At 45.4% G+C, this 18,888-nt stretch overlaps 1 protein-coding gene across 5 annotated transcripts in view; it reads right to left on the reverse strand.

The window, feature by feature from the left end:
• GALNT17 (polypeptide N-acetylgalactosaminyltransferase 17) overlaps positions 1-18,888 on the reverse strand; it is a 410,059-nt gene that overhangs the window by 92,236 nt on the left and 298,935 nt on the right. For 4 of the 5 annotated variants that reach the window (XR_002829117.1, XM_006088223.3, XM_023753451.1 and 1 more), the window contains exon 6: positions 2,794-2,911. Coding sequence is in view for 4 of the 5 variants with exons in the window: in XM_006088223.3 (XP_006088285.1) it covers positions 2,794-2,911 (118 nt within the window). In the remaining variant the exon portion in view is untranslated. Of the gene's footprint in view, positions 1-2,793; positions 2,912-4,451; positions 4,524-18,888 lie in introns of those variants that run through there. The other variant, XM_014455365.2, reaches the window with a different exon arrangement.

Below are 18,888 nucleotides of genomic sequence, written 5' to 3' on the forward strand. Positions count from 1 at the left end.
TGCATTTGTAACAAGTTCCCAGATGAAGTCGATGCTGCTGGTCAGAGACCACACCTTGAGAACCACAGGATAGTGTGTAGACGGTGGCTCTGAAGACCCTGAACCCAGGCTTTGGTCTTTATGGCATCAACAGCACTCAACTCTGCTTTAAGAATGGGCAGAAAACAGGCTTCTATGGAGTCCGCTTGCAGCTCACAAAAGGACACGGTCAATGGGGAGAGGCATAAACCTTTCCCGTCTCCAACGTGGATGCTGGTTGTGCTCGGGTGTACAATAAGAGGGAGGCCATTGCACGTGAGGGTGGTATCTACCCTGATCCATCTGGGGAAGCCAAATTGCTGTAGAGAAGACAAGCCAGCCAGAGAGCAGACCCTGAGGCTGCCTACTCCAACTGGTTCACAAAGGAGTGTGCGGAGTGGAACTGGTTGGCTCCTCAGCTGACGGCCCAGGGGCTTTGGTGTACTGGGCTGTGCTTTGAGGTGGAGATGGAGGGCCCTTCGCCTTCTTCAGGGATGGGGACAGCCACACAATACTCACTTACCACCATCACCTTTGCTAAGTGTGGGAAGACCAACATCTTTTTAAAAAAACATATTTTTTAAAGAGAGAAGAAGGGAGAGGGGAGAGGGAGAGAGAGAAACATCCATGTGAGAGCGAGACATTGATCGGCTGCCTCCTGCACGCCCTCTACTGGGGATTCAACCTGTAACCCACACATGTGCCCTGACTGGCAATTGAACCAACAACCTTTCAGTGCACAGGACAATGCCCAACCAATTGAGCCACATCAGCCAGGGTAAGGGAGACTACATTTTAGCAAGCCTTAGCAGTGCGTTCCACTGTCAAATCCTCGGTCACCCCACAACACAGCCTACAGTGGCAATCAAATCCTGGAGTCCCAACTGTACCTATAACCCTCCCCCTATGCCCCTGCCTCCATAGGGACAGTGCTCTACCCATCACCCTGTTCTCCCCTATGTTGGTAATGAGGTCTTACCCTTCATTGGCTTCCTTCTCACAGCATATAGAGACATTCCAACCCCTCTTATCTTAAAAATGAAACTTAAAAAACCTCAACTCTCTCAATGCAGGGCTTCCTCCAGCTCCTTCCTTTCACAGATAAGTGCCTGGAACCAGTTATTACCTCTCGATAAACCATCAACTTGTTCCAATCAGGTCTATCTCCACCACTCCACTGCTTCTATTCAGTTAAATTCCCAACAGGTATTTATTCAATCATTAATCTAACAGATGTCTACTGAGCCACGTGCCAAGCCTGGTTCTACATGTTGGGATGCAAGATCTGTGTCCCACTTGCAATCAGAAAGGGGAAGATAGAGAAAAACAATACACATACATGATACATAAGTAAATTCTGTGGCATGCTAGAAGTGGATGAGAGCTAAGGAAAAAAACAACAGAGCAGCACAAGGAGGGATGAGGTGGGAGCAGGGCCAAGTTCAACATGCTAGGTCCAGATCTGTGTCTGCAATTAAATTCAAAACAGATGAAAGACAGCGTATTAGCTATGATAACATATTGGATTTTTAATTGCCGGACTTTACAAAGAAATCTCATGCAAATTCCATTGAGGAAAGAACCCTGCCTGGAATTGAAAGCACAGGAAGAGTCTGCGATCTCCAAAAGGGAGCGATTTTAGGATCCAGAGAGGGTCCCCACCATTTCCTTAACGCAGGTAGCCTGGCCATTCATTACACCACATGGGCACAAAGCCTTTCATTCCACAAAGGGGACTCAGGTGTTGATGAGGGGCTGCTGGGGTGTCTTAAAGGTACTGAGCAGCTAGGGCTAAACCAATGAAATCACAAACAGAACAGGCTTTGATTAGGGATAGGGATTCTGCACTGGGTACCTGCCTGGTAGAACAAAATCGAGAATACAACAGGAAGGTGGAAGAAATGCAATAAACTTAAATCCTTACCATTGTGTCCTGGGTCATTTCCAACAAGCCTACTTTCCAGGGGCCTAGGTATACAAAAGCTCAGGACAGGGGGCAACAGACACAGGGACCTCGGCAGGAAGGGCGTCCTCCCAGCACTCATTCCTTGCAATGTGGAGAGAGACTTGCACCAGGCAGGAGCAGCAAGTCTACTGCTAAGAGGCTGACAGGGCCTAAAGGTGTACCTTACCAGTTGGGGGGCGGTCATTTATCTTAACTTTAAAAAGAGGAGGTTGGAATATATCAATGTGTCCAATTTTTTTTCCAGTGGAATTCTCTTTTCAAACAAAATCTTAAGCAAAACCCAGTATACAACATGTCTAACAGTGGAAGTGATCTGGCTTAGGGCCCAGCAAGGGGCCCATTCTGCATTCTTCTCACTCCCTGACCCTGTCATTCTCTTTAGAAGCATTTCTAAGACAAGGGAGGGTCCCACAGAACATGGCCCTGCTCTTCTCTGGCATCTTGTGATTCTACAATGTACATAAACCATCAAAATTCATAGAATGGCAATACTAACTTAAGGAGTAATTTAATTTTAAGACAAATGTAAGGAGAGAATGAAACTGGAAGAGAATAGGAAATAAATTCTGTGGCTAATGTCCAGAGTGAGTCACTGAGGCATAGAATAAATTGTTCAACTCTTTGAAAGGGAAAGCCCAGGATTTCCTGTCGAAAGAGGGGTGACAATCTTGCTGGAACATCCTCAGGGACAGGGGTGGGATCAAGGAATCTGTCATTCACCAGCTAAGGAAGCTTTAAATATACATTAAGATGACCAGGCAGCTCTGCTCACAAATGTGAACAAGAGCAAAGGTCGCCATGTCACAAACCTTGATTCCAAGTTCGATGTTTTCTCCTCCATACACATCCATCCCAGGGTCCAGGAGACCGATTTCACCAAAGAACTTCCTGTTGACTACGAAGGAACAGCCAATCATTGCTGGTGTCCTGTGGGAGAGAGAGATGCTAAAGTCAAAGTCATCACATACACACACACTGGAATTTTATTCAGCTACTAGAAAAAAGGAAATCCCACTATTTGCATCAATATGGATGGGGCTTGAGGGCATTATACCAAGTGAGCTAAGTCAGACAGTGAATGACAAATGTTCTCATATGTGAAATCTGAAAAAAAACAACAACAACAACAAACAAAAAAACCAGGGGGAATTGTGGTTACCACAGATGGGGAAGTGGGGGAAATGAGATGTCAGTCAAAGGGTCTAAACTTGCAGTCGGAAGATGAGTAAATTCTGGATATCTGATGTATAGCATAGTGATTATAGTCAACAATACCATATTATAAACTCCAGAGTTGCTAAGAGACTAGATCTTAAATGCTCTCACCACAAAAGGAAATGATGATTATGTGATGTAATGGAGGTGTTAGCTAATGCAATGGTGGTAATCACATCGCAACATATACATGAACCAAATCAACATGTTGTGCACCTTAAACTTACACAGCGTTATATGTCAACTATATCTCAATTTTTATAAAAGATGCTAAAGTCATCAGCACCAGAAGCCCATCACAGGCACCATCCTGTGGGGGTGGTTCCACTCTGGCCAATGGAATAACTTGGGGCTTGGTTCCACTCTGGCCAATGGGATAACTTCCTGAAGGCCTCAGTGCCCATACCCCCATTCTCCATAAAGCTATGTTTTAGCTTCAGTCAAACTATGGGACCCAGAGCACCTAGGGATAACCCGGCACCTTTGCCGCTTGAACAAGAACAGGTCTCACATGTCACGTGAAGTCTGCAAACATGGAGACTGGTTCTCACTGCATGTCTGGGGACAGCTGTGTGACAGGATGGGCGCATGGGCAGTCTCAGAGAAGCTCAGAGGAGAAGAACAGATGTGTCTATCTCCTGTCCCAGGAAGAAGGGCTTTACCAGTTGGGGACTTGAAGGGAAACTGGAGAAAGGAAGGTCAACAGGAAGAGGTCTAGACTCCACATTCTGATGGGAGAGAGTGGATCAGGATCCTGCTCCTCACAGAGGGGAGAAGACTCCGAGGAGACCCTGGTGCCCAAAGGGGCCAATTATAAACCACAGAGACTGTCTCAGCCCACAGAGAAGGGGCACTGAGAAGGAGAGATGAAAGGTACTGATAGGGTGGCCATTGGCCAGAAAGTCTGGAAACAAAGATTAATATTTTATTTTTATATATGTGAATCTTCTAGATTATTTCTTCTGGAGTAGGCTAAAGGAACAAGTTGAATTCAATGGAAATCAGAGACAAAAACCATCTGAGGCAACACATCATGGATGCATGCGCAGAAATTGATGGAATCGCAGCATTAATCTACCACATTCATGGCAATTTTGCATAAAGCATGGAACCCTGCATTGCTAATAACGGACAACCCACTGTTACATTTTACATATTGCATTGTATTATATTATATTACATCCTGTATTGTAGTGCAATATCAACAAATTCTTTATGTCTTTTCATCTCTGCTTCCAGACATTCTACGTACCCTTGTATAATAAATCCATTCAGCAAATATTTTCTCAGCATCTACCATATCAAAGGCATTTTACTGGTGCTGTAGGGGGTAGAAAAACACACAATATACTTCCTGCATTCAAGCAACTAAGAGTCATCATCATTATTACTATATTATTATTATTATAGCAGCTATTTATTGAGTAATTACTATGTCTCCAGCACAGTGCAAAGTACTTTTTCACACACTGACTCATTTAAAAACCGCCACAGCCCTGCGAAGGAGGGACCATCTCCACTTAACAGCCAAGCCCCGTGGGGATTTAGTGGCCTGGCCCTGAGTCACAGAGTAGGGCTCAGGGACCAATCAGCTTCAAAGCCCTACTGATATGTGGCACCCTCCAGCCAAGGCTCCATGGAGGAGCTGGCAACCCCAAACTGCCAAACCCCAGACGTGCCATTAAGATTCTGCCGTGGGCAAAAGAGACATCTCACAAGGAGGCCCGGTGAAACTCCCCTGGGCCACTCGGAAGGTACTCGGTGGCATTCTCTGGAACCGAACTATAGACCTCAGTCTCAGATCCTCATCTGCTCCTTCTGAGCTTGGCTTTGACCTCAGTGTCCAGATTTCTGACTCCATGGAATTCCTCCCACTACCCACGAGCCAGGGCAGCAGCGGGGCACGCTGGAAATAGCAGTGTTCAGAGTTGAAAGAACCCAGTGTGGATGCTGGCACTGCCACTGAAAACAGTACTGGGTTAGGTTAATGGAGCACCCTGGGTCCCAGTTACTTCTGTACAGCGTGCTGCTGTGAAAGGATGTGAGATGAGCCCAGCACACAGGGCACAAGCTCAGCAAATAATGCTCCTTTGCCCTCTACTGAGGCTCATCCAAGCTTTTCCAGAAACCTCCTAGCAATCATACCTGTGTACATGGGACACTGCCCTCTACTGGTGCGGCTGTGCCACCCCAGCTACACCAGGGACAGCAACCACTCACTGTCAATCATTTCCTCCAGCCCTTGACCCCTCAAAGAGAAGCAGCAGATCTGCAGCCTAGAAAAGCACTGTGTGAGCCTAATCTCCCACATCAATCAACCAAACCTAAACAGCCAATCAAATTATGTTTTTGCTGAAACTTGGAATTGAGGCGGTGCTGGGTGCTAGAACTAGGTGGTCTCATCCAAATGCAGGGACAGGCCACCATAGGAGACAGCTCTGGTGCGTGTGGACGATGGCACATAGGGAGCAAGGCAGGTGCACAGTGGAAGTGTGAGGCCAGGGGGTGGGGGCTGCCTGGAGACTTCAGCTGCCCATCTGCTGAGATGTGTGGCTCCACTCTCTGCCCAGGGGCATGTGAGAGGCCCCTGTCTTTGTGGTCTGTCCTCCTTGACTTAAACCCTGTTAGATAGGCTTCTGTTCTTGCCACCAAACTGTGATGATGACACATGTGTCCCCTCCTACTTATGACCCAGGAGTGGGGTGGGAGTGGTAGCCCACAGCCAGGAGAGGCAAACTTCAGGGAAGATTCATTCTGGGAGAGCTAAAAGCCAGGGTCCACCCTTGTGATGGAGAAATGCCACAGACACAGTTTTCTAGAGAGTAATTGCTGAGCTCATCAAGACATTCTGGTAAGTCACAACAATCCCCCATAAAAGCTTGTGCCTGGTATCTGGAATTGTCTGATGTTAACACCCATGTGAAACTAAGATCCTCCTCCAAGACTCTATACTTCCTAACCTCTTAAAGGCAAGCAGGGCAGTTAAAATCGCAGGGCACAGTCAACAAACACTCTCAAAGGGTAGCTTTGGACGCTGCCTCATGGTGAAAGCATGTTTCTTTGAGATTGACCCAGGGCCCACCTGGGCCCATCTGCACCAGCACCACCTGCACCAGCATCGCTTGAATGGCCCCTTAGAAAATGCAGATTCCTGGGTGTGGCCCGGAACCAAAGAACCAGGTTAGAGACTAGACTCAGGAATGTGTGTTTGTAGCAGCAAAGTCATCTCGCTCCCCCCTCAACAGAGAGGTTATCCCTTCAATTTCTTAATTTGTCATTGTATTCCCAGGAGCTAGTGCCTTGCCTGACACAGAGCACTTGCTAGATCCTGTTGAATAGATAAATGAGTGTAATGATCGCGGTGTCTGCCCCTGGTGGGGAAGGGCTCCAGAAAGGCTCAGGGATAGCTGTCTGAACTGAATCAGAAGCCAATGACAGCAGGGGCGTGTGCTGTAGCTAGGGCAGAAGGATGGAGGAAGGGGGAGATGAAAGAAGGGCAGAGAAGAAGAGAGTAGGGGTAGTGGGGTGAGGTGGAGGACGGAGGGGAAGAAGAGGAAGGAAAAGAGAGGAAAGTGCTGGAGGAAAAGGGGGAGAGGTGGGAGGGAAGGGTCCAAAGCACAAACTTTCCCAGTCAAGGAGGGAAGACTGGATTCCTGTCCTTCCAGACCCTTTCAGATTGCCTTGGGAGACACCTTCCTCTGTCAAGCAGCCTGGTATTTCCATAGAACTGCCGTATGGAAATAGCAGGCTAGTGTTGGTTATGGTGCGAGAAGAGAACTCACAGTACGAGTGCCTTGGGTCCTCTATGGGTTGGGTACTGTTCTGTTCAGCGCATTTGACCAGGTTCCACCTCAGAAACCCTGGGATTCCTCATGACAGAACCAAGAGGTCCCCTGGGGCCTCCTCATAAAAACCAGGCCTCAGCAGATGCCCAGGCTAGCACAAGGGCCCCCAGGAGGCCATGACAAAGCAGGCCTCTGTCTGCATCCAGGCCGGTGTCAGAACCCAAAGACGAAGGACAGGAGGTGGCTCCTAATGCAATGGGAACATGTGAAATGATCCCCTAAATGAACATGTGAAATGATCCCCTAAAAGCCAAGGTCAAAAGTCTGCCACTGTGTCAAGAAAAACACACCTGACGGGGACGGTGGGAAAGAGGCTGGCAGCGGCCTAGAAACCAGCCCTGGAGGGAGGCGGCCTCCCCACCGAGCCAAGACCCCAGTCCTACAAACAGCAGGTTCTGAGGCCTGCCCTACAGTGCAGGCAGCTAATGGATAATGGTGAAGGTGGAGACTAGCTAACTAAGAGACGTCCTCACCCACAGGTAGGCCGATTCTGGAGCTACCTGACTGGCTGACAGAGAGTAGCTGTCCTCAGTATGGGGAGAAACAGGTCTCCAACAAAAAGCCACCTCCTGGCCCCACCAGTTAGTCAGGCTTGCCAAAAGCCAGTGTGCCCACCTACCCCTCCAAGGCTCCCTCGATGCCTGCCCAGCCACACGAGGCACTGTCAATGGCACTTCAGGGTTAAGATTCTGGAACATGAGCCGATAGCCTCATTCTTCACACACAATGGTGGCAATTACCACCATTCATGCAAATATTTCCAGTCAAAATCACTCAAAGATGATCATCATATTAAGGGATCTGCCAAAATCTAATAGCTCCATTACACAGAAGAACAGAAATGAAAAGTAATCACTCTTATTGTTGCTGTTACACAGAATATATGCAACACACACAACCTTTCCTGCTGAGAGAGATGAGAAAGGAGCAAAGAGAGGGTAGTGATCCCAGGAACTCTCACCAAGATCTGCAAGATTTTCTCAATGTCAACGCTTCCTCTTCTCAGAGGTGACAAAGGCCCATCTGTGTCCCAGATTCCTCTCTTCACAATCCTTCACTGGCTCCCTGTTCTCTCCGGAATTCAGTGCAGTGTCTTCCTTGGCATCCCTGCCCTCCTCCTATCTTTCCAGCCACAGCCCCATACACTCCATGACCTGGCCACCCAGGCTCTGCCTTGTTTTGGAAGCGGTGCTTATACCTCCTTCTCCAGAAACATCATGCGACCACCTGCATCTATCCAAGTCCTGCCCATATTTCAAAACACATTTCTTCCTTTTTGAAAACCAGTATGTTACAAAAAATGAATACATAGGTCTTAAGAAAATATACCTCAACATAATATAAAAAAATTTTTACATATTTTTATAAATAATAACAATAGCATATGTATTCTCTGATGATAAGCACTCAGCTCTGTGATTAACATCCATCCCCTATCATATAGCTTACTTCCTCAAGTATCTGATCCATCCATCCTTCCACGCCACTGGACCTCTGATCCATTGGCCCTCCCACCTTACAGTGGATCCCTCCACTGTTTCCCTCCCTACCAAGCTCAAGGCCATCGTCCATTGTTGCAATGGTGCTCTGGCACTCTCCTCTCACTCTATTGTTCTTAGTTGGTAAAACCATAATGCTGATACGCCCCCTGTATTGCACAGCTGGACCTGGTCAGAGAAATATGTAACCATGTGGGTTCATTTGACTTTAAATTCAGGGCCATGAGCTCCAGTGGGTCCTTAATGCTGCCCTTCAATCCTGCTACAGGCCCTGAGTTACTCCTCTCTCACTCCTAGAAGATTCTGCCCAGGCCTTCTCCTCCTGCTCAAACCTCCAACACCACATCCTCCTTCCTCACTCTCAACTGATGACCTACTTCCCTAAGAAAATAGAAAAGGAAAAAAAAAAAAAGGAGACTGTCTCACCTCCCACATCTATCAGAATCTGTCACTCACTTTCATTCCTTTTGCTATAATTGACTGTCCATGCTCTTAGCTGAAGCCAACATGTCCTCTTCTCTCTTGGGCTGGTTCATTCCATGCCCTCTCTGCTCCAGCCACATAACCCAAATAACTGAAAATGGGTGTTCCCCATGCATGTAACTTGTACATGCATGTTCATAGTACCATTATTCACAATAGCCAAAACATTTAAACAACCCAAATATCCTTCAATAGATAAATGGATAAACAAAATGTAGTACATCCACACAAGAGAATATTACTTAGCCAGGAAAAAGAATAAACTTCTGATACATGCCACAACATGGATGAATCTCAAAAACATTATTCTGAGTGACAGAAGCCAGACACAAAGAGTCACATATTATATGATTCCATTTATATAAAATGTCCAGAATAGGCAGATCCATGGAAACAGAAAGCAGATTGATGGTAGTCAGAGGCAGGGGAGAGGTGGTTAGAGGGAGTAACTGCTTCATGGGTATGGGGTTTCCATTTTGGGTGATGAAAATGCTCTGGGGGTGAATAGATGGTTGCACAACCCTGTGAATGTACTTAATGCTACTGAGCTGTAGGCTTAAAAGGACAAAAATTGTAAATTTTATATGTATTTTACCACAATAAAAAATACTGAGCTGGAGATAACAACCCTAAAACTTGCTTTGTCTTATTTCATTATAAATATGAAGTTAAAATTCCCAATTGCCATTAGAACAGAGGGCAGGAGACCAGAGGGGTGCTTCTATCTCTGTTCTTGCCTTCCATTCATGGAGACAGATTTTCCAGCACTCTGAAGATAAAGTCCCAAAATGTTTCAAGTTTTAGCCCAAACACCATATTTTCAATCTGAGGTGAAGAGCACAAGCCCCCTTGTGCTCGTTCTAGGGTGGGTAGGGACATTCGGCGCCAAGGCTTAAGGAAAGCACGCTAACCTAAAAGTCCTGCCACTTCTGGGCAGCCATCCGAACATCTGTACACGGGGCATAAGACTCCCCTGATGACCCAATGGGACTGTGTTGAGTGTCTGATGAGATCATGAACACACATGTGCTCTGTGCATGGCAATGTGCTCAACACATGTGCATTATTATTGAGAATTTTAAAGAAAAGTGAGCAACAAAGGATGGTGGGGTGGGCTAGAGGTAGAGGGTGCACAGGAGGGAGAAGCTTGTAAAGATCCTGGAAAATGGTGTTGCTCTAGGAAACAGCTCAGGTCTAGAGTGAGATGAGCAGGGACAGTGTTCTAGGAGAAAAGAGAAGTGAGAAAGTCTGGTATTACATGGCATAGAGGTGGGAATTCTGAGGTGAGTATTGGGACAGGTGTGTGTCAACACCCTAGAGAACAGAGTAGGGCAGTCAGAGGAATGCCTGTCCAGTCCACCGTGACAGGGTGGGGGATGCCTGCCCCTCAGATGGCCTAGCCCAGTGGTCGGCAAACTCATTAGTCAACAGAGCCAAATATCAACAGTACAACGATTGAAATTTCTTTTGAGAGCCAAATTTTTTACACTTAAACTATATATGTAGGTACATTGTTATTAACTTAATTAGGATACTCCTAAGCTGGCCTTTGCTAAAAACTTCCTCAATCTGATTGAGGTATGTTCACTGAGGTCGACCCCTTCCAACTCTCCCATCCACACTCGTCTTGTATACTTGTTTCGTCTATCTCCTTTCGTCCATCCTCTCTATATGTCCAAACCATCTCAACATACCTTTCTTAATCCTCAACACTACATCTTCTTTCACTCCACAATGTTCCCTAAAATTAACTTAATAAACTTTACTTAAAGTTTTAAGTCAACTTTGCACTGTACGTGCTTGCCCCGGCGTGGTATTTTGTGGAAGAGCCATACTCAAGGGGCCAAAGAGCCACATGTGGCTCACGAGCCACGGTTTGCCGACCACTGGCCTAGCCTGATCAAGGTCATCCCTCAGCTCCAGGACTGAGAGCAGAGTCTATATCTGTGCAGCAGGAGTCCAAGAGAGCATGTGTAAAATCCCACCTCCCCATGGCCCTGGCATCTGCTCAGTTCTGAACACCTTCTCCTCATTTGCAGGGAAGGACCCTGAGTCAGGATCAAGTGTATCCCTCATCTGTGCATTTGTTCATCTGGTCAACCAGCACCGTGAGACAATGGAGGATGCCTTTGTTGGACTAAGTCTCAGGCACTTGAAGATATAAAAGCACATTCTACCCTCCTAGTGAGCAAGCAAACACTCTTTTTGTTGTTCCTTAGTAAAAATGATTTCTGGTTGAAGCTGGAGTGCCTGTTATACATTGGTGAGCAAGGCCATGTAGTGGTTAGAGCAGGCTTCACTGCTGGAGAGGAAAGAAGGAGCGAGAAGACAGAGGACTGGGTGACCTGCTGTCTTCAGAATGAAGCCCCCATCGGGAAGGGACTCCCCTCGGGGCTCCTGTTCAGTGACGGCTCCTACCAGGGTGTGTGCATGTCACTGTATAGCTGGCTATCTGTCATCACTCAGAGTATTGGGGCCAGAATGTCTGCCTTTTGCTTTGCCCTCCCAGCCTTTCACCTCCTGCAGCTCTTGCAGGTCCCAGCCACCTGTCTCTGGTGGCCACGTCTCCAAATTCATGTTCGGCTGATGGTTCACGAGCCAGGGGCCCAGGCTCACCCTGTTTTCTTATTTCATGACTCCAGCAGGCCTCTCTTGTTGGGACGTGCTACCTGTCTCTGACCTTAAACTCAAACACCTGCCATTTCACTGGTCCCAGCTCTGCCTCAGCTAATGTCGTGGCCTGTTCGCTGAGCACCTTCTAATGCCAATGCCAATGCCGTTGGTAGAAAAAGCATATAAAACTAAACACCATCCCTGTTGTCTTAGATGACTTTCTGCAAATCCTAGTCTCAGGGTACAACAGCACTGGGTTTTTTGATGGGACTGTCTACTTCTTTAGCAATAGGTAGCTTGGTTAATCAAAACACACTTATTTCCATGCACTTGGTTGCAATATCGCACACACCATGAATTCTTCTGCACTATTTCCTAATCAACAGAACAAGTGACTGATGTGGATGTTGCCTTCCTCAGTCACCCTCTAGCACAGACACTGACATGCTCAAGGGACCAAAAGACAGGCCAGGGAGGGGGAGGAGAGCGGGTGGGCACTGCACCACTCAGGCCAGCAACGCACTGAACTGAGCAAATGGATGCATCTGGTGCTGCCCTGGGACAACGCACAATTATTTCTAAGCCTCAAAGCAGCTCTACTTGGTAGATATTAGCCCCACCTTCTAGCTGAGAAAACTTGAGGCTAAAGGTTAAGTGAACCGGCCAAGGGCAGGCCCATCCATGTACATGTGGAGCGAGGAGCAGCAGGTGGTGTTTGACCCCACAGCCTCCTAGGTATCCTACCGCCTCCCCAACCAAATCACAGAAAATTGTCAGCAGTTAAGAGCTTCGCACTGGGTAGAATAAGTGGTCCCGCTCTGAAGATTTCTGGAAACTTGCAGCTGCTAAACACTAAAAATACAATTTGGGGGAAGGACTTGGCTGGCTTGCATAGAATTCTCAACTGGCACAGTACAGTAATTTAATACTCGAAGTTCCATTTGCCTCTGCTATACATATAAACACTTGCAAGGCTAAGTCCCTCTGCCTTTTTAAAAATCAAATGCTGTCTCCAGCACACAAATATCTCACAAGAAAATAGGGCCCAGAGGCCGGAGCCTCGCCTGTTAAATGGAGGCAGCACTTTCCCTATTGTTGCTGAAAAGATATCTCACGCTGAAACCAACAACTTCCTCGATTGGGAAGTGAGCTGTCTGGTAATAAGAGCCTTTCCCTGTGGAGGAGAAGGGACACGCTCCTCTCTCTGGAGTGTGATTTTTCACAGATGCGGGAGACGCCGGTGGGGACTGAAGTTGCCAGTCCCAAAAGCACTTCCTTGGCTGACTGATTTCCTCTGGGCTGGTTTTAGTAAAACAAAGACGGTATAGAAACCCTCTAGTATGATGTTTCTTAAAGGTGATTTTTCTCAAGCATAACACTTTGTTCTTTGCTAATCATATTTTGTTTGAGAAACTCATTTGCAAGCAATCCTTTGAAGATGATTTGGGTAAAAGCACTAAGTTCCTAAAGAAGTGCAAACACTTTGTGGTGAGCTATTTTGTATGCAATGAAACATATCTAGGTGGATGTTTGGGAAAGAGAAAAAGAGGAAAGGTCTAAGACAGAGGTCAACAAACTACACCACCTTTTTTTTAAAAGAACACTTTATTGATTTTTCGAGAAAGGGTGAGGGTGAGGAAGAGAGAGAGAGAGAGAAACATCGATGTGAGAACATAACATCCATCAGCTGCCTCCTGTATGCCCCCTACTGAGGGTTGAGCCTCAAACTAGGGCATGTGCCTGACCTGGAATCAAACAGGCAACCTTTCGGTGCACATAATGATGCCCAACCGACTGAACCACACCAGCTAGGGTTATACCATCTGTTTTTGTTCAGCCAGACAACTAGGAATGTTTTTTGTTAATATTTAAAATCAATTAACAGATGGGAACACCCCTTCCTCAACAAAAATTCAATTTTTCTCATTAGCAGACCTAATAGCTCCAAAAAACTGTGTGCCTTACTATGACATTTTTTATTTCATCAGTAAAATATTTGTGAAAATTTGCGTTGGCTCTTGTTTATAAATACCCATATAATAGCCTTGATTTTGCCTTGGCTCACAAATCCTAAAATATTTACTATTTGGCCCTTTACAGAAAAACTGGGGAAACCCTGAAGGTGAGTGAGACTCCACAAGGAACGGCTCGGTCCCGCGTCACTGGCAGGAAGGTAACTTTAGAAAGGACAGATAAGGGGCTCAGGGGGAGAGAAAGACTTGAAAGATGGATGAGCCTCCTTCTCATCTGTAAAGGAGGATAATAATCTCTCTCAGCTTCCAGGGCTGATGTGAGAACAAATTTCATAAAGGCTTTGTGCCATGCACTTGAGAGTGGTATCAGGCTAGCGAAACACGCGTTCTTCTCTAAAGAAAGGAAGAGTACTGAGATGTGTGCCTGGTGGACATTTTTCAGAGAAAGTTTTAGAACATCCCATATAAATGCAGGCACCATGGGATAAAATACATTAAAAGTAAGTAAATGAGAACAAGAGAACAAAGGGGAAATGAGAATGAGCAGGATAAGGTGATGCCAAGCATGAGCTCAGTGTACAAAAGGTCCATTTAGTAAAGGTGGGCCACACACTCAGCTCCACGCTTTCTGCAAACAGAAATGTTCTGTAGTGTCTAAAATATTTTTTTTATTTTTTAAATATATTTTATTGATTTTTTATAGAGAGGAAGGGAGAGGGAGAGGGATAAAGAGTTAGAAACATCGATGAGAGAGAAACATCGATCAGCTGCCTCCTGCACACTCCCTACTGGGGATGTGCCTGCAACCAAGATACATGCCCTTGACTGGAATCAAACCTGGGACCCTCCAGTCCACAGACCGACCCTCTATCCACTGAGCCAAACCAGTTAGGGCTAAAATATTTTTTTTTAAAGAGAAGTATAGGTACTTGGCCATGAAGACTCAAAAGAAATTTCTCTACTGAGTAACTTGGTGAACAGTCTCCTTGCAACACCACTTCAGTAATGAAGGAGCTTCACCGATCTGTACGTTACTCATCAGCATTGGCTCACAGCATTTACCCGACTATCCGATGAGAATAATTGTTCCCAAGGCCAAAATGAGGTCGTAGCTTTCTGATGGCCTTGCTTATTTAAGGGCTAGCTTAGCAGAAAAATAGATCTAAGAAAGCAGTCAAATAAATAACACTAGATTTTGAAATATATGAATGGGCTTTTCTAGTCTGGCTTTGCTCTTTCATTCAGAGGCAACTGCAGCTTTGAGGCAGATTAAGACTGGCGGAGCTGGGAGGAAGAGAAGCAAAGATGTTAATTTTGGCTGTGATTATAAAACCGAACCTTGAAGATAACTTCTGAAACAGTCTTGAAGCCAGGTTTTCAAGTGCACAAGCCATGCCCTGGAGAGAAGTATTTTCTAAATTCCCCACCTCCCTTGAAATATCAAGGACAACAGTCAGGCAAAGCCAGAAGATGGAGGGCATGACATGGCCAGCCAGGGTGCTCGGGGCTTGCTCACCTTAGAATTACCTGGGGAGCTTTAAAAAATTACCTGTGCTCGGGCCATTCCCAGGCACTCAGCTTCAATTGGTCTACATTCATATTTGATTCAAAAGTGCAACCAGGGTTGAGAACCACTGACAGATGGGGTGTTTCCAATCCCCAAAGGAGGCTAATGCTTCCTGGCTTGGGGACAGAGTCTGAAGAGAGTGGAGGAAGGCAGACAGACCTGCGGAAGGCCTCTTCTGAGGGACTGTTAGCCTTGTTCTTCTGTGCAGGGTGCAATTCAGGGTGTGGAGAGAGAAATTCTGCAAATAGATTGAGGCTGGAATGGCAACAGAGATGATGCTGTGCTCGCTGTCTCGCACTCTGTGGGTGGGAGAGCGTCTTGCAGAGAACCCAGGCGGTGGGGCAGACATGGTGGAGTGATGTTCCAGCAGAGAGACCTCCAATAGGGATCCCAGTACCCACAGCCCGCGCCCAGCATGCAGTTAATCCCGGCATTCCTGCATTCCCCTGGGAAGGGGTGGCAAATAGCTGAACAGGCTGGATCACAAATCAGGATCAGAGGGCACAGAATGAGTGGATATTGCATCCGAGTTCAGGACCAAGGACATCCGCAGTGACTACAGAGGGGATAAAACTCTGAAGATGGGGAGGTGTGAGGTAAGTCAGCAGGGACAGGGAGGTTCCAGGGGACAGTCTGTGGCCCAGGCACCTCTCCCCAGCTTCTCCTTGCTCCTAGGTGCTATTCGAGAGGGGTGGCGGGAGAGGGAGACCTTTCAAGGTGGAAGGGAGGCCCTTAACAAAGAACAGTCTGTTTAATCCCAATTTCACTGAGCAATTGACTTCAAAGAAATGGAGCTTTAAATTGGAAGAAACTGAGTTACCTTGAAATGACAAGATTCGTTTTCTTTTCCATCAGCAGTGAAATGGGAGCTAGAGAACAAGTTGAATCCAAATATGGAGGGGAAAAGTCAACATTTTTTTACATCTACTTGCAACTATAAGTTAAAACCTGCTACGTGTTTCAGAGTACTTAGAAGAATGAATGAACTCTAAAACACGGGCAGAAACTGGGAGGGAAAAAGAACAAAGGACTCATATAAAGAAAACAAGTTTTCTGGAATTTTGGGGGCAAAGTGTCTCATGAGTCTTCAAAATCTACGTCTTAAACCTATTCTATTGCTAGGAATATATCCTAGAGAATAATAATGATTTCTGCCCCTGGGAGTGTCAGATTATTTGATTTGGACAACTCTATCGCTGAAAACAATGAAGGAAACTGGATAAAATAATTTGAACTCTTAATAAATCCATTAAAAATGAACAGCATGGATGGAGCTGGAGAGCATTATGCTAAGTGAAATAAGTCAGTCAGAGAAAGATAAATATCACATGCTCTCACTCATTTGTGGATTATAATGAACAACATAAACTGATGAACAAAAACAGATGTAGAGACAGAGAAGCATGGATCAGATGCTCAAAACTCAGAGGGAAGGTAGGGGAGGGTGAAGGTGAGGGGGAGAGATCAACCAAAGGACTTGTATGCATGCATATAAGCATAAGCGATGGATGTGGACAACAGGGGGTGAGGGTGAGGGCAGGGTTGGGGGATGAGAGGACATTGGGGGGATAAGGACACATTTGTAATATCTTAATCAATAAAAGGAAAAAAAATGAACAAAATGAAAATGATTGAGTTGAGACCTGGCTGACACTGGAACAGAGAGAGAGAAGCCCAGCACTGGGTTTGCTTCTGCCCAGAGGTAAGTACTAGTCTAGAAAGGGAGCTGAGAGGCTGAGCATTTCTGGAAACCTCGAAAGACCAGAGTTAAAAGTTAGACTTCAGTGCCTATCAATGATGGACAACCGGATAAGCCACCTTTCTTTTTTTTTTTAATATTTTTTAAATCAATTTTAGAAAGGAAGGGAGAGGGAGAGAAAGAGAAACATCAATGATGAGAGAGAATCACTGATCGGCTGCCTCCTGCACACTCCTTACTGGGGATCAAGCCTGCAACCTGGGCATGTGCCCTGACCGGGAATCAAACCATGACCTCCCGGTTCATAGGTTGACGCTCATCCACGCCAGCCAGGCAAGCCACCTTCCATTTTTAGCTAGGATACTGAAAGGCTGTCCCTAAGGCTAACTCTCTACTAGAAATCAATCTGACCTCCCATAGGTTGCAGGTCTTCTTAATTTCATGTGGGTGGCCCAGAGACCCTCAAATCTTTAATTTTAATTAAGGGATCAAGGCTGCTAGCACTCCTGTGATCCTGACAAAAGTAAATAAAAATTCTCAGGGGAGACAGATAACATCATCCTAGGTTTCAAATTAATTCAATAAATAAATATTCAAATATGATCTCTAGCACATAATCAAAGGTAATCAGAAACATCAGGAGTCAAGATATCAAAAATCAGATCTGTGGAAATAACAGACAACTGGCACATAACCTCCAGATATTGGCACTATCAAATACTAATTGCAAAATACCAGTGTTTACTATGTATGAAGAGATAAAAGCAAGCTTAACATTTTCATCAGAAAAATACAAACTATACAAAGCGACACAGAATGTTTGAAAAAGAATAAAGAGAAAAATGTAAAGTTGAAAAGTTGATAAAATTAGGAACTCACTGGATAGTTTAATAGCAGATTAAACATAGCTGAAGAGAGTATTAATGAAGTAGAAGATAGGCAGGTCAGAAGAAGTTTTCTAGAATGAATCACAAAGAGGTAAAAAGATGGAAAATACAGGGAGGAGAGTAGGTGAGATAGAGAATAGAATAAGTTCTGACACTGGTTTTTGAGATACCAGAAGAGAAGAAACAGGGCAGAAGTAATATTGGTCATGGTTAAAAATCCCAAAACTGCAGAAAGATATCAACTTACAAATTCAAGAAGCCAAACAAATATCAAGCAAAATAAACAAAAAGAAATGCACATATAAAATTTAAATAACAGAAACAAAATCTAATAAGCAGTCAGAGGGGGAAAGCAAAAGACAGATTTTAAAAAATATTTTTGTATAAGATTTTAACCAAAACATTACTTATCAATCTTGACCAAGAAGCACATGAAGATCTTCCTTCTATCATCTCTTCAACCCATATGGGTCTAAAAGCCTCTGGAACTCCACTCAGGAATCAAATCAATAAAGGGGTGGGTGCCAGGACTGACCATCAAGTCCACGTAGACTTGGAGTTTGGGAGACTTATTGGAATAACAGCAAGACCACGTTGAACATGAAATGTGCAGCTGCTGGCCTCCCAGAGATAGGGTGTGAGGAAGGGATCATACACAGAGGCCACATGGTTATGGGAGTCCAGAGGCTGGTGAGGGACTTTATCCAGAACCCCCAGAAGCATAGAAGCAAAGTAGCTTCTCATTTGCTTCCTGGCTCGGTGAGATAAATTGCAAGTGCAGTCAGTTGTTTCCTTAGAAGACTAATTACACGGAGATATAACACATGTAATTAAGCAATACTTTACAGCAGTGGGTTCTCAACCATGGCTGCACATTAGAATCACCTGGGAACCTTTTTTACAAATTCTGATTTGTGGGGGCTCATACGACGAAACCACGGAATCTTTGGGGCAGTTGTTTCGTTCAATACATTAGGCATCCATTGAATGCATATTTTTGATCATGGCACCTGCTTTAGAGCACATGCGATCTATCATAGAAAGGGGTAAATGGATTATGCCCCACTCTTACAAATTCTTAACAATAAGTTAAACGCGGGCAAAAATTGAATAACCTGAACTA

Source organism: Myotis lucifugus, unplaced genomic scaffold (assembly GCF_000147115.1).
Source record: "Myotis lucifugus unplaced genomic scaffold, Myoluc2.0 scaffold_45, whole genome shotgun sequence".
Classification (NCBI taxonomy): domain Eukaryota; kingdom Metazoa; phylum Chordata; class Mammalia; order Chiroptera; family Vespertilionidae; genus Myotis; species Myotis lucifugus.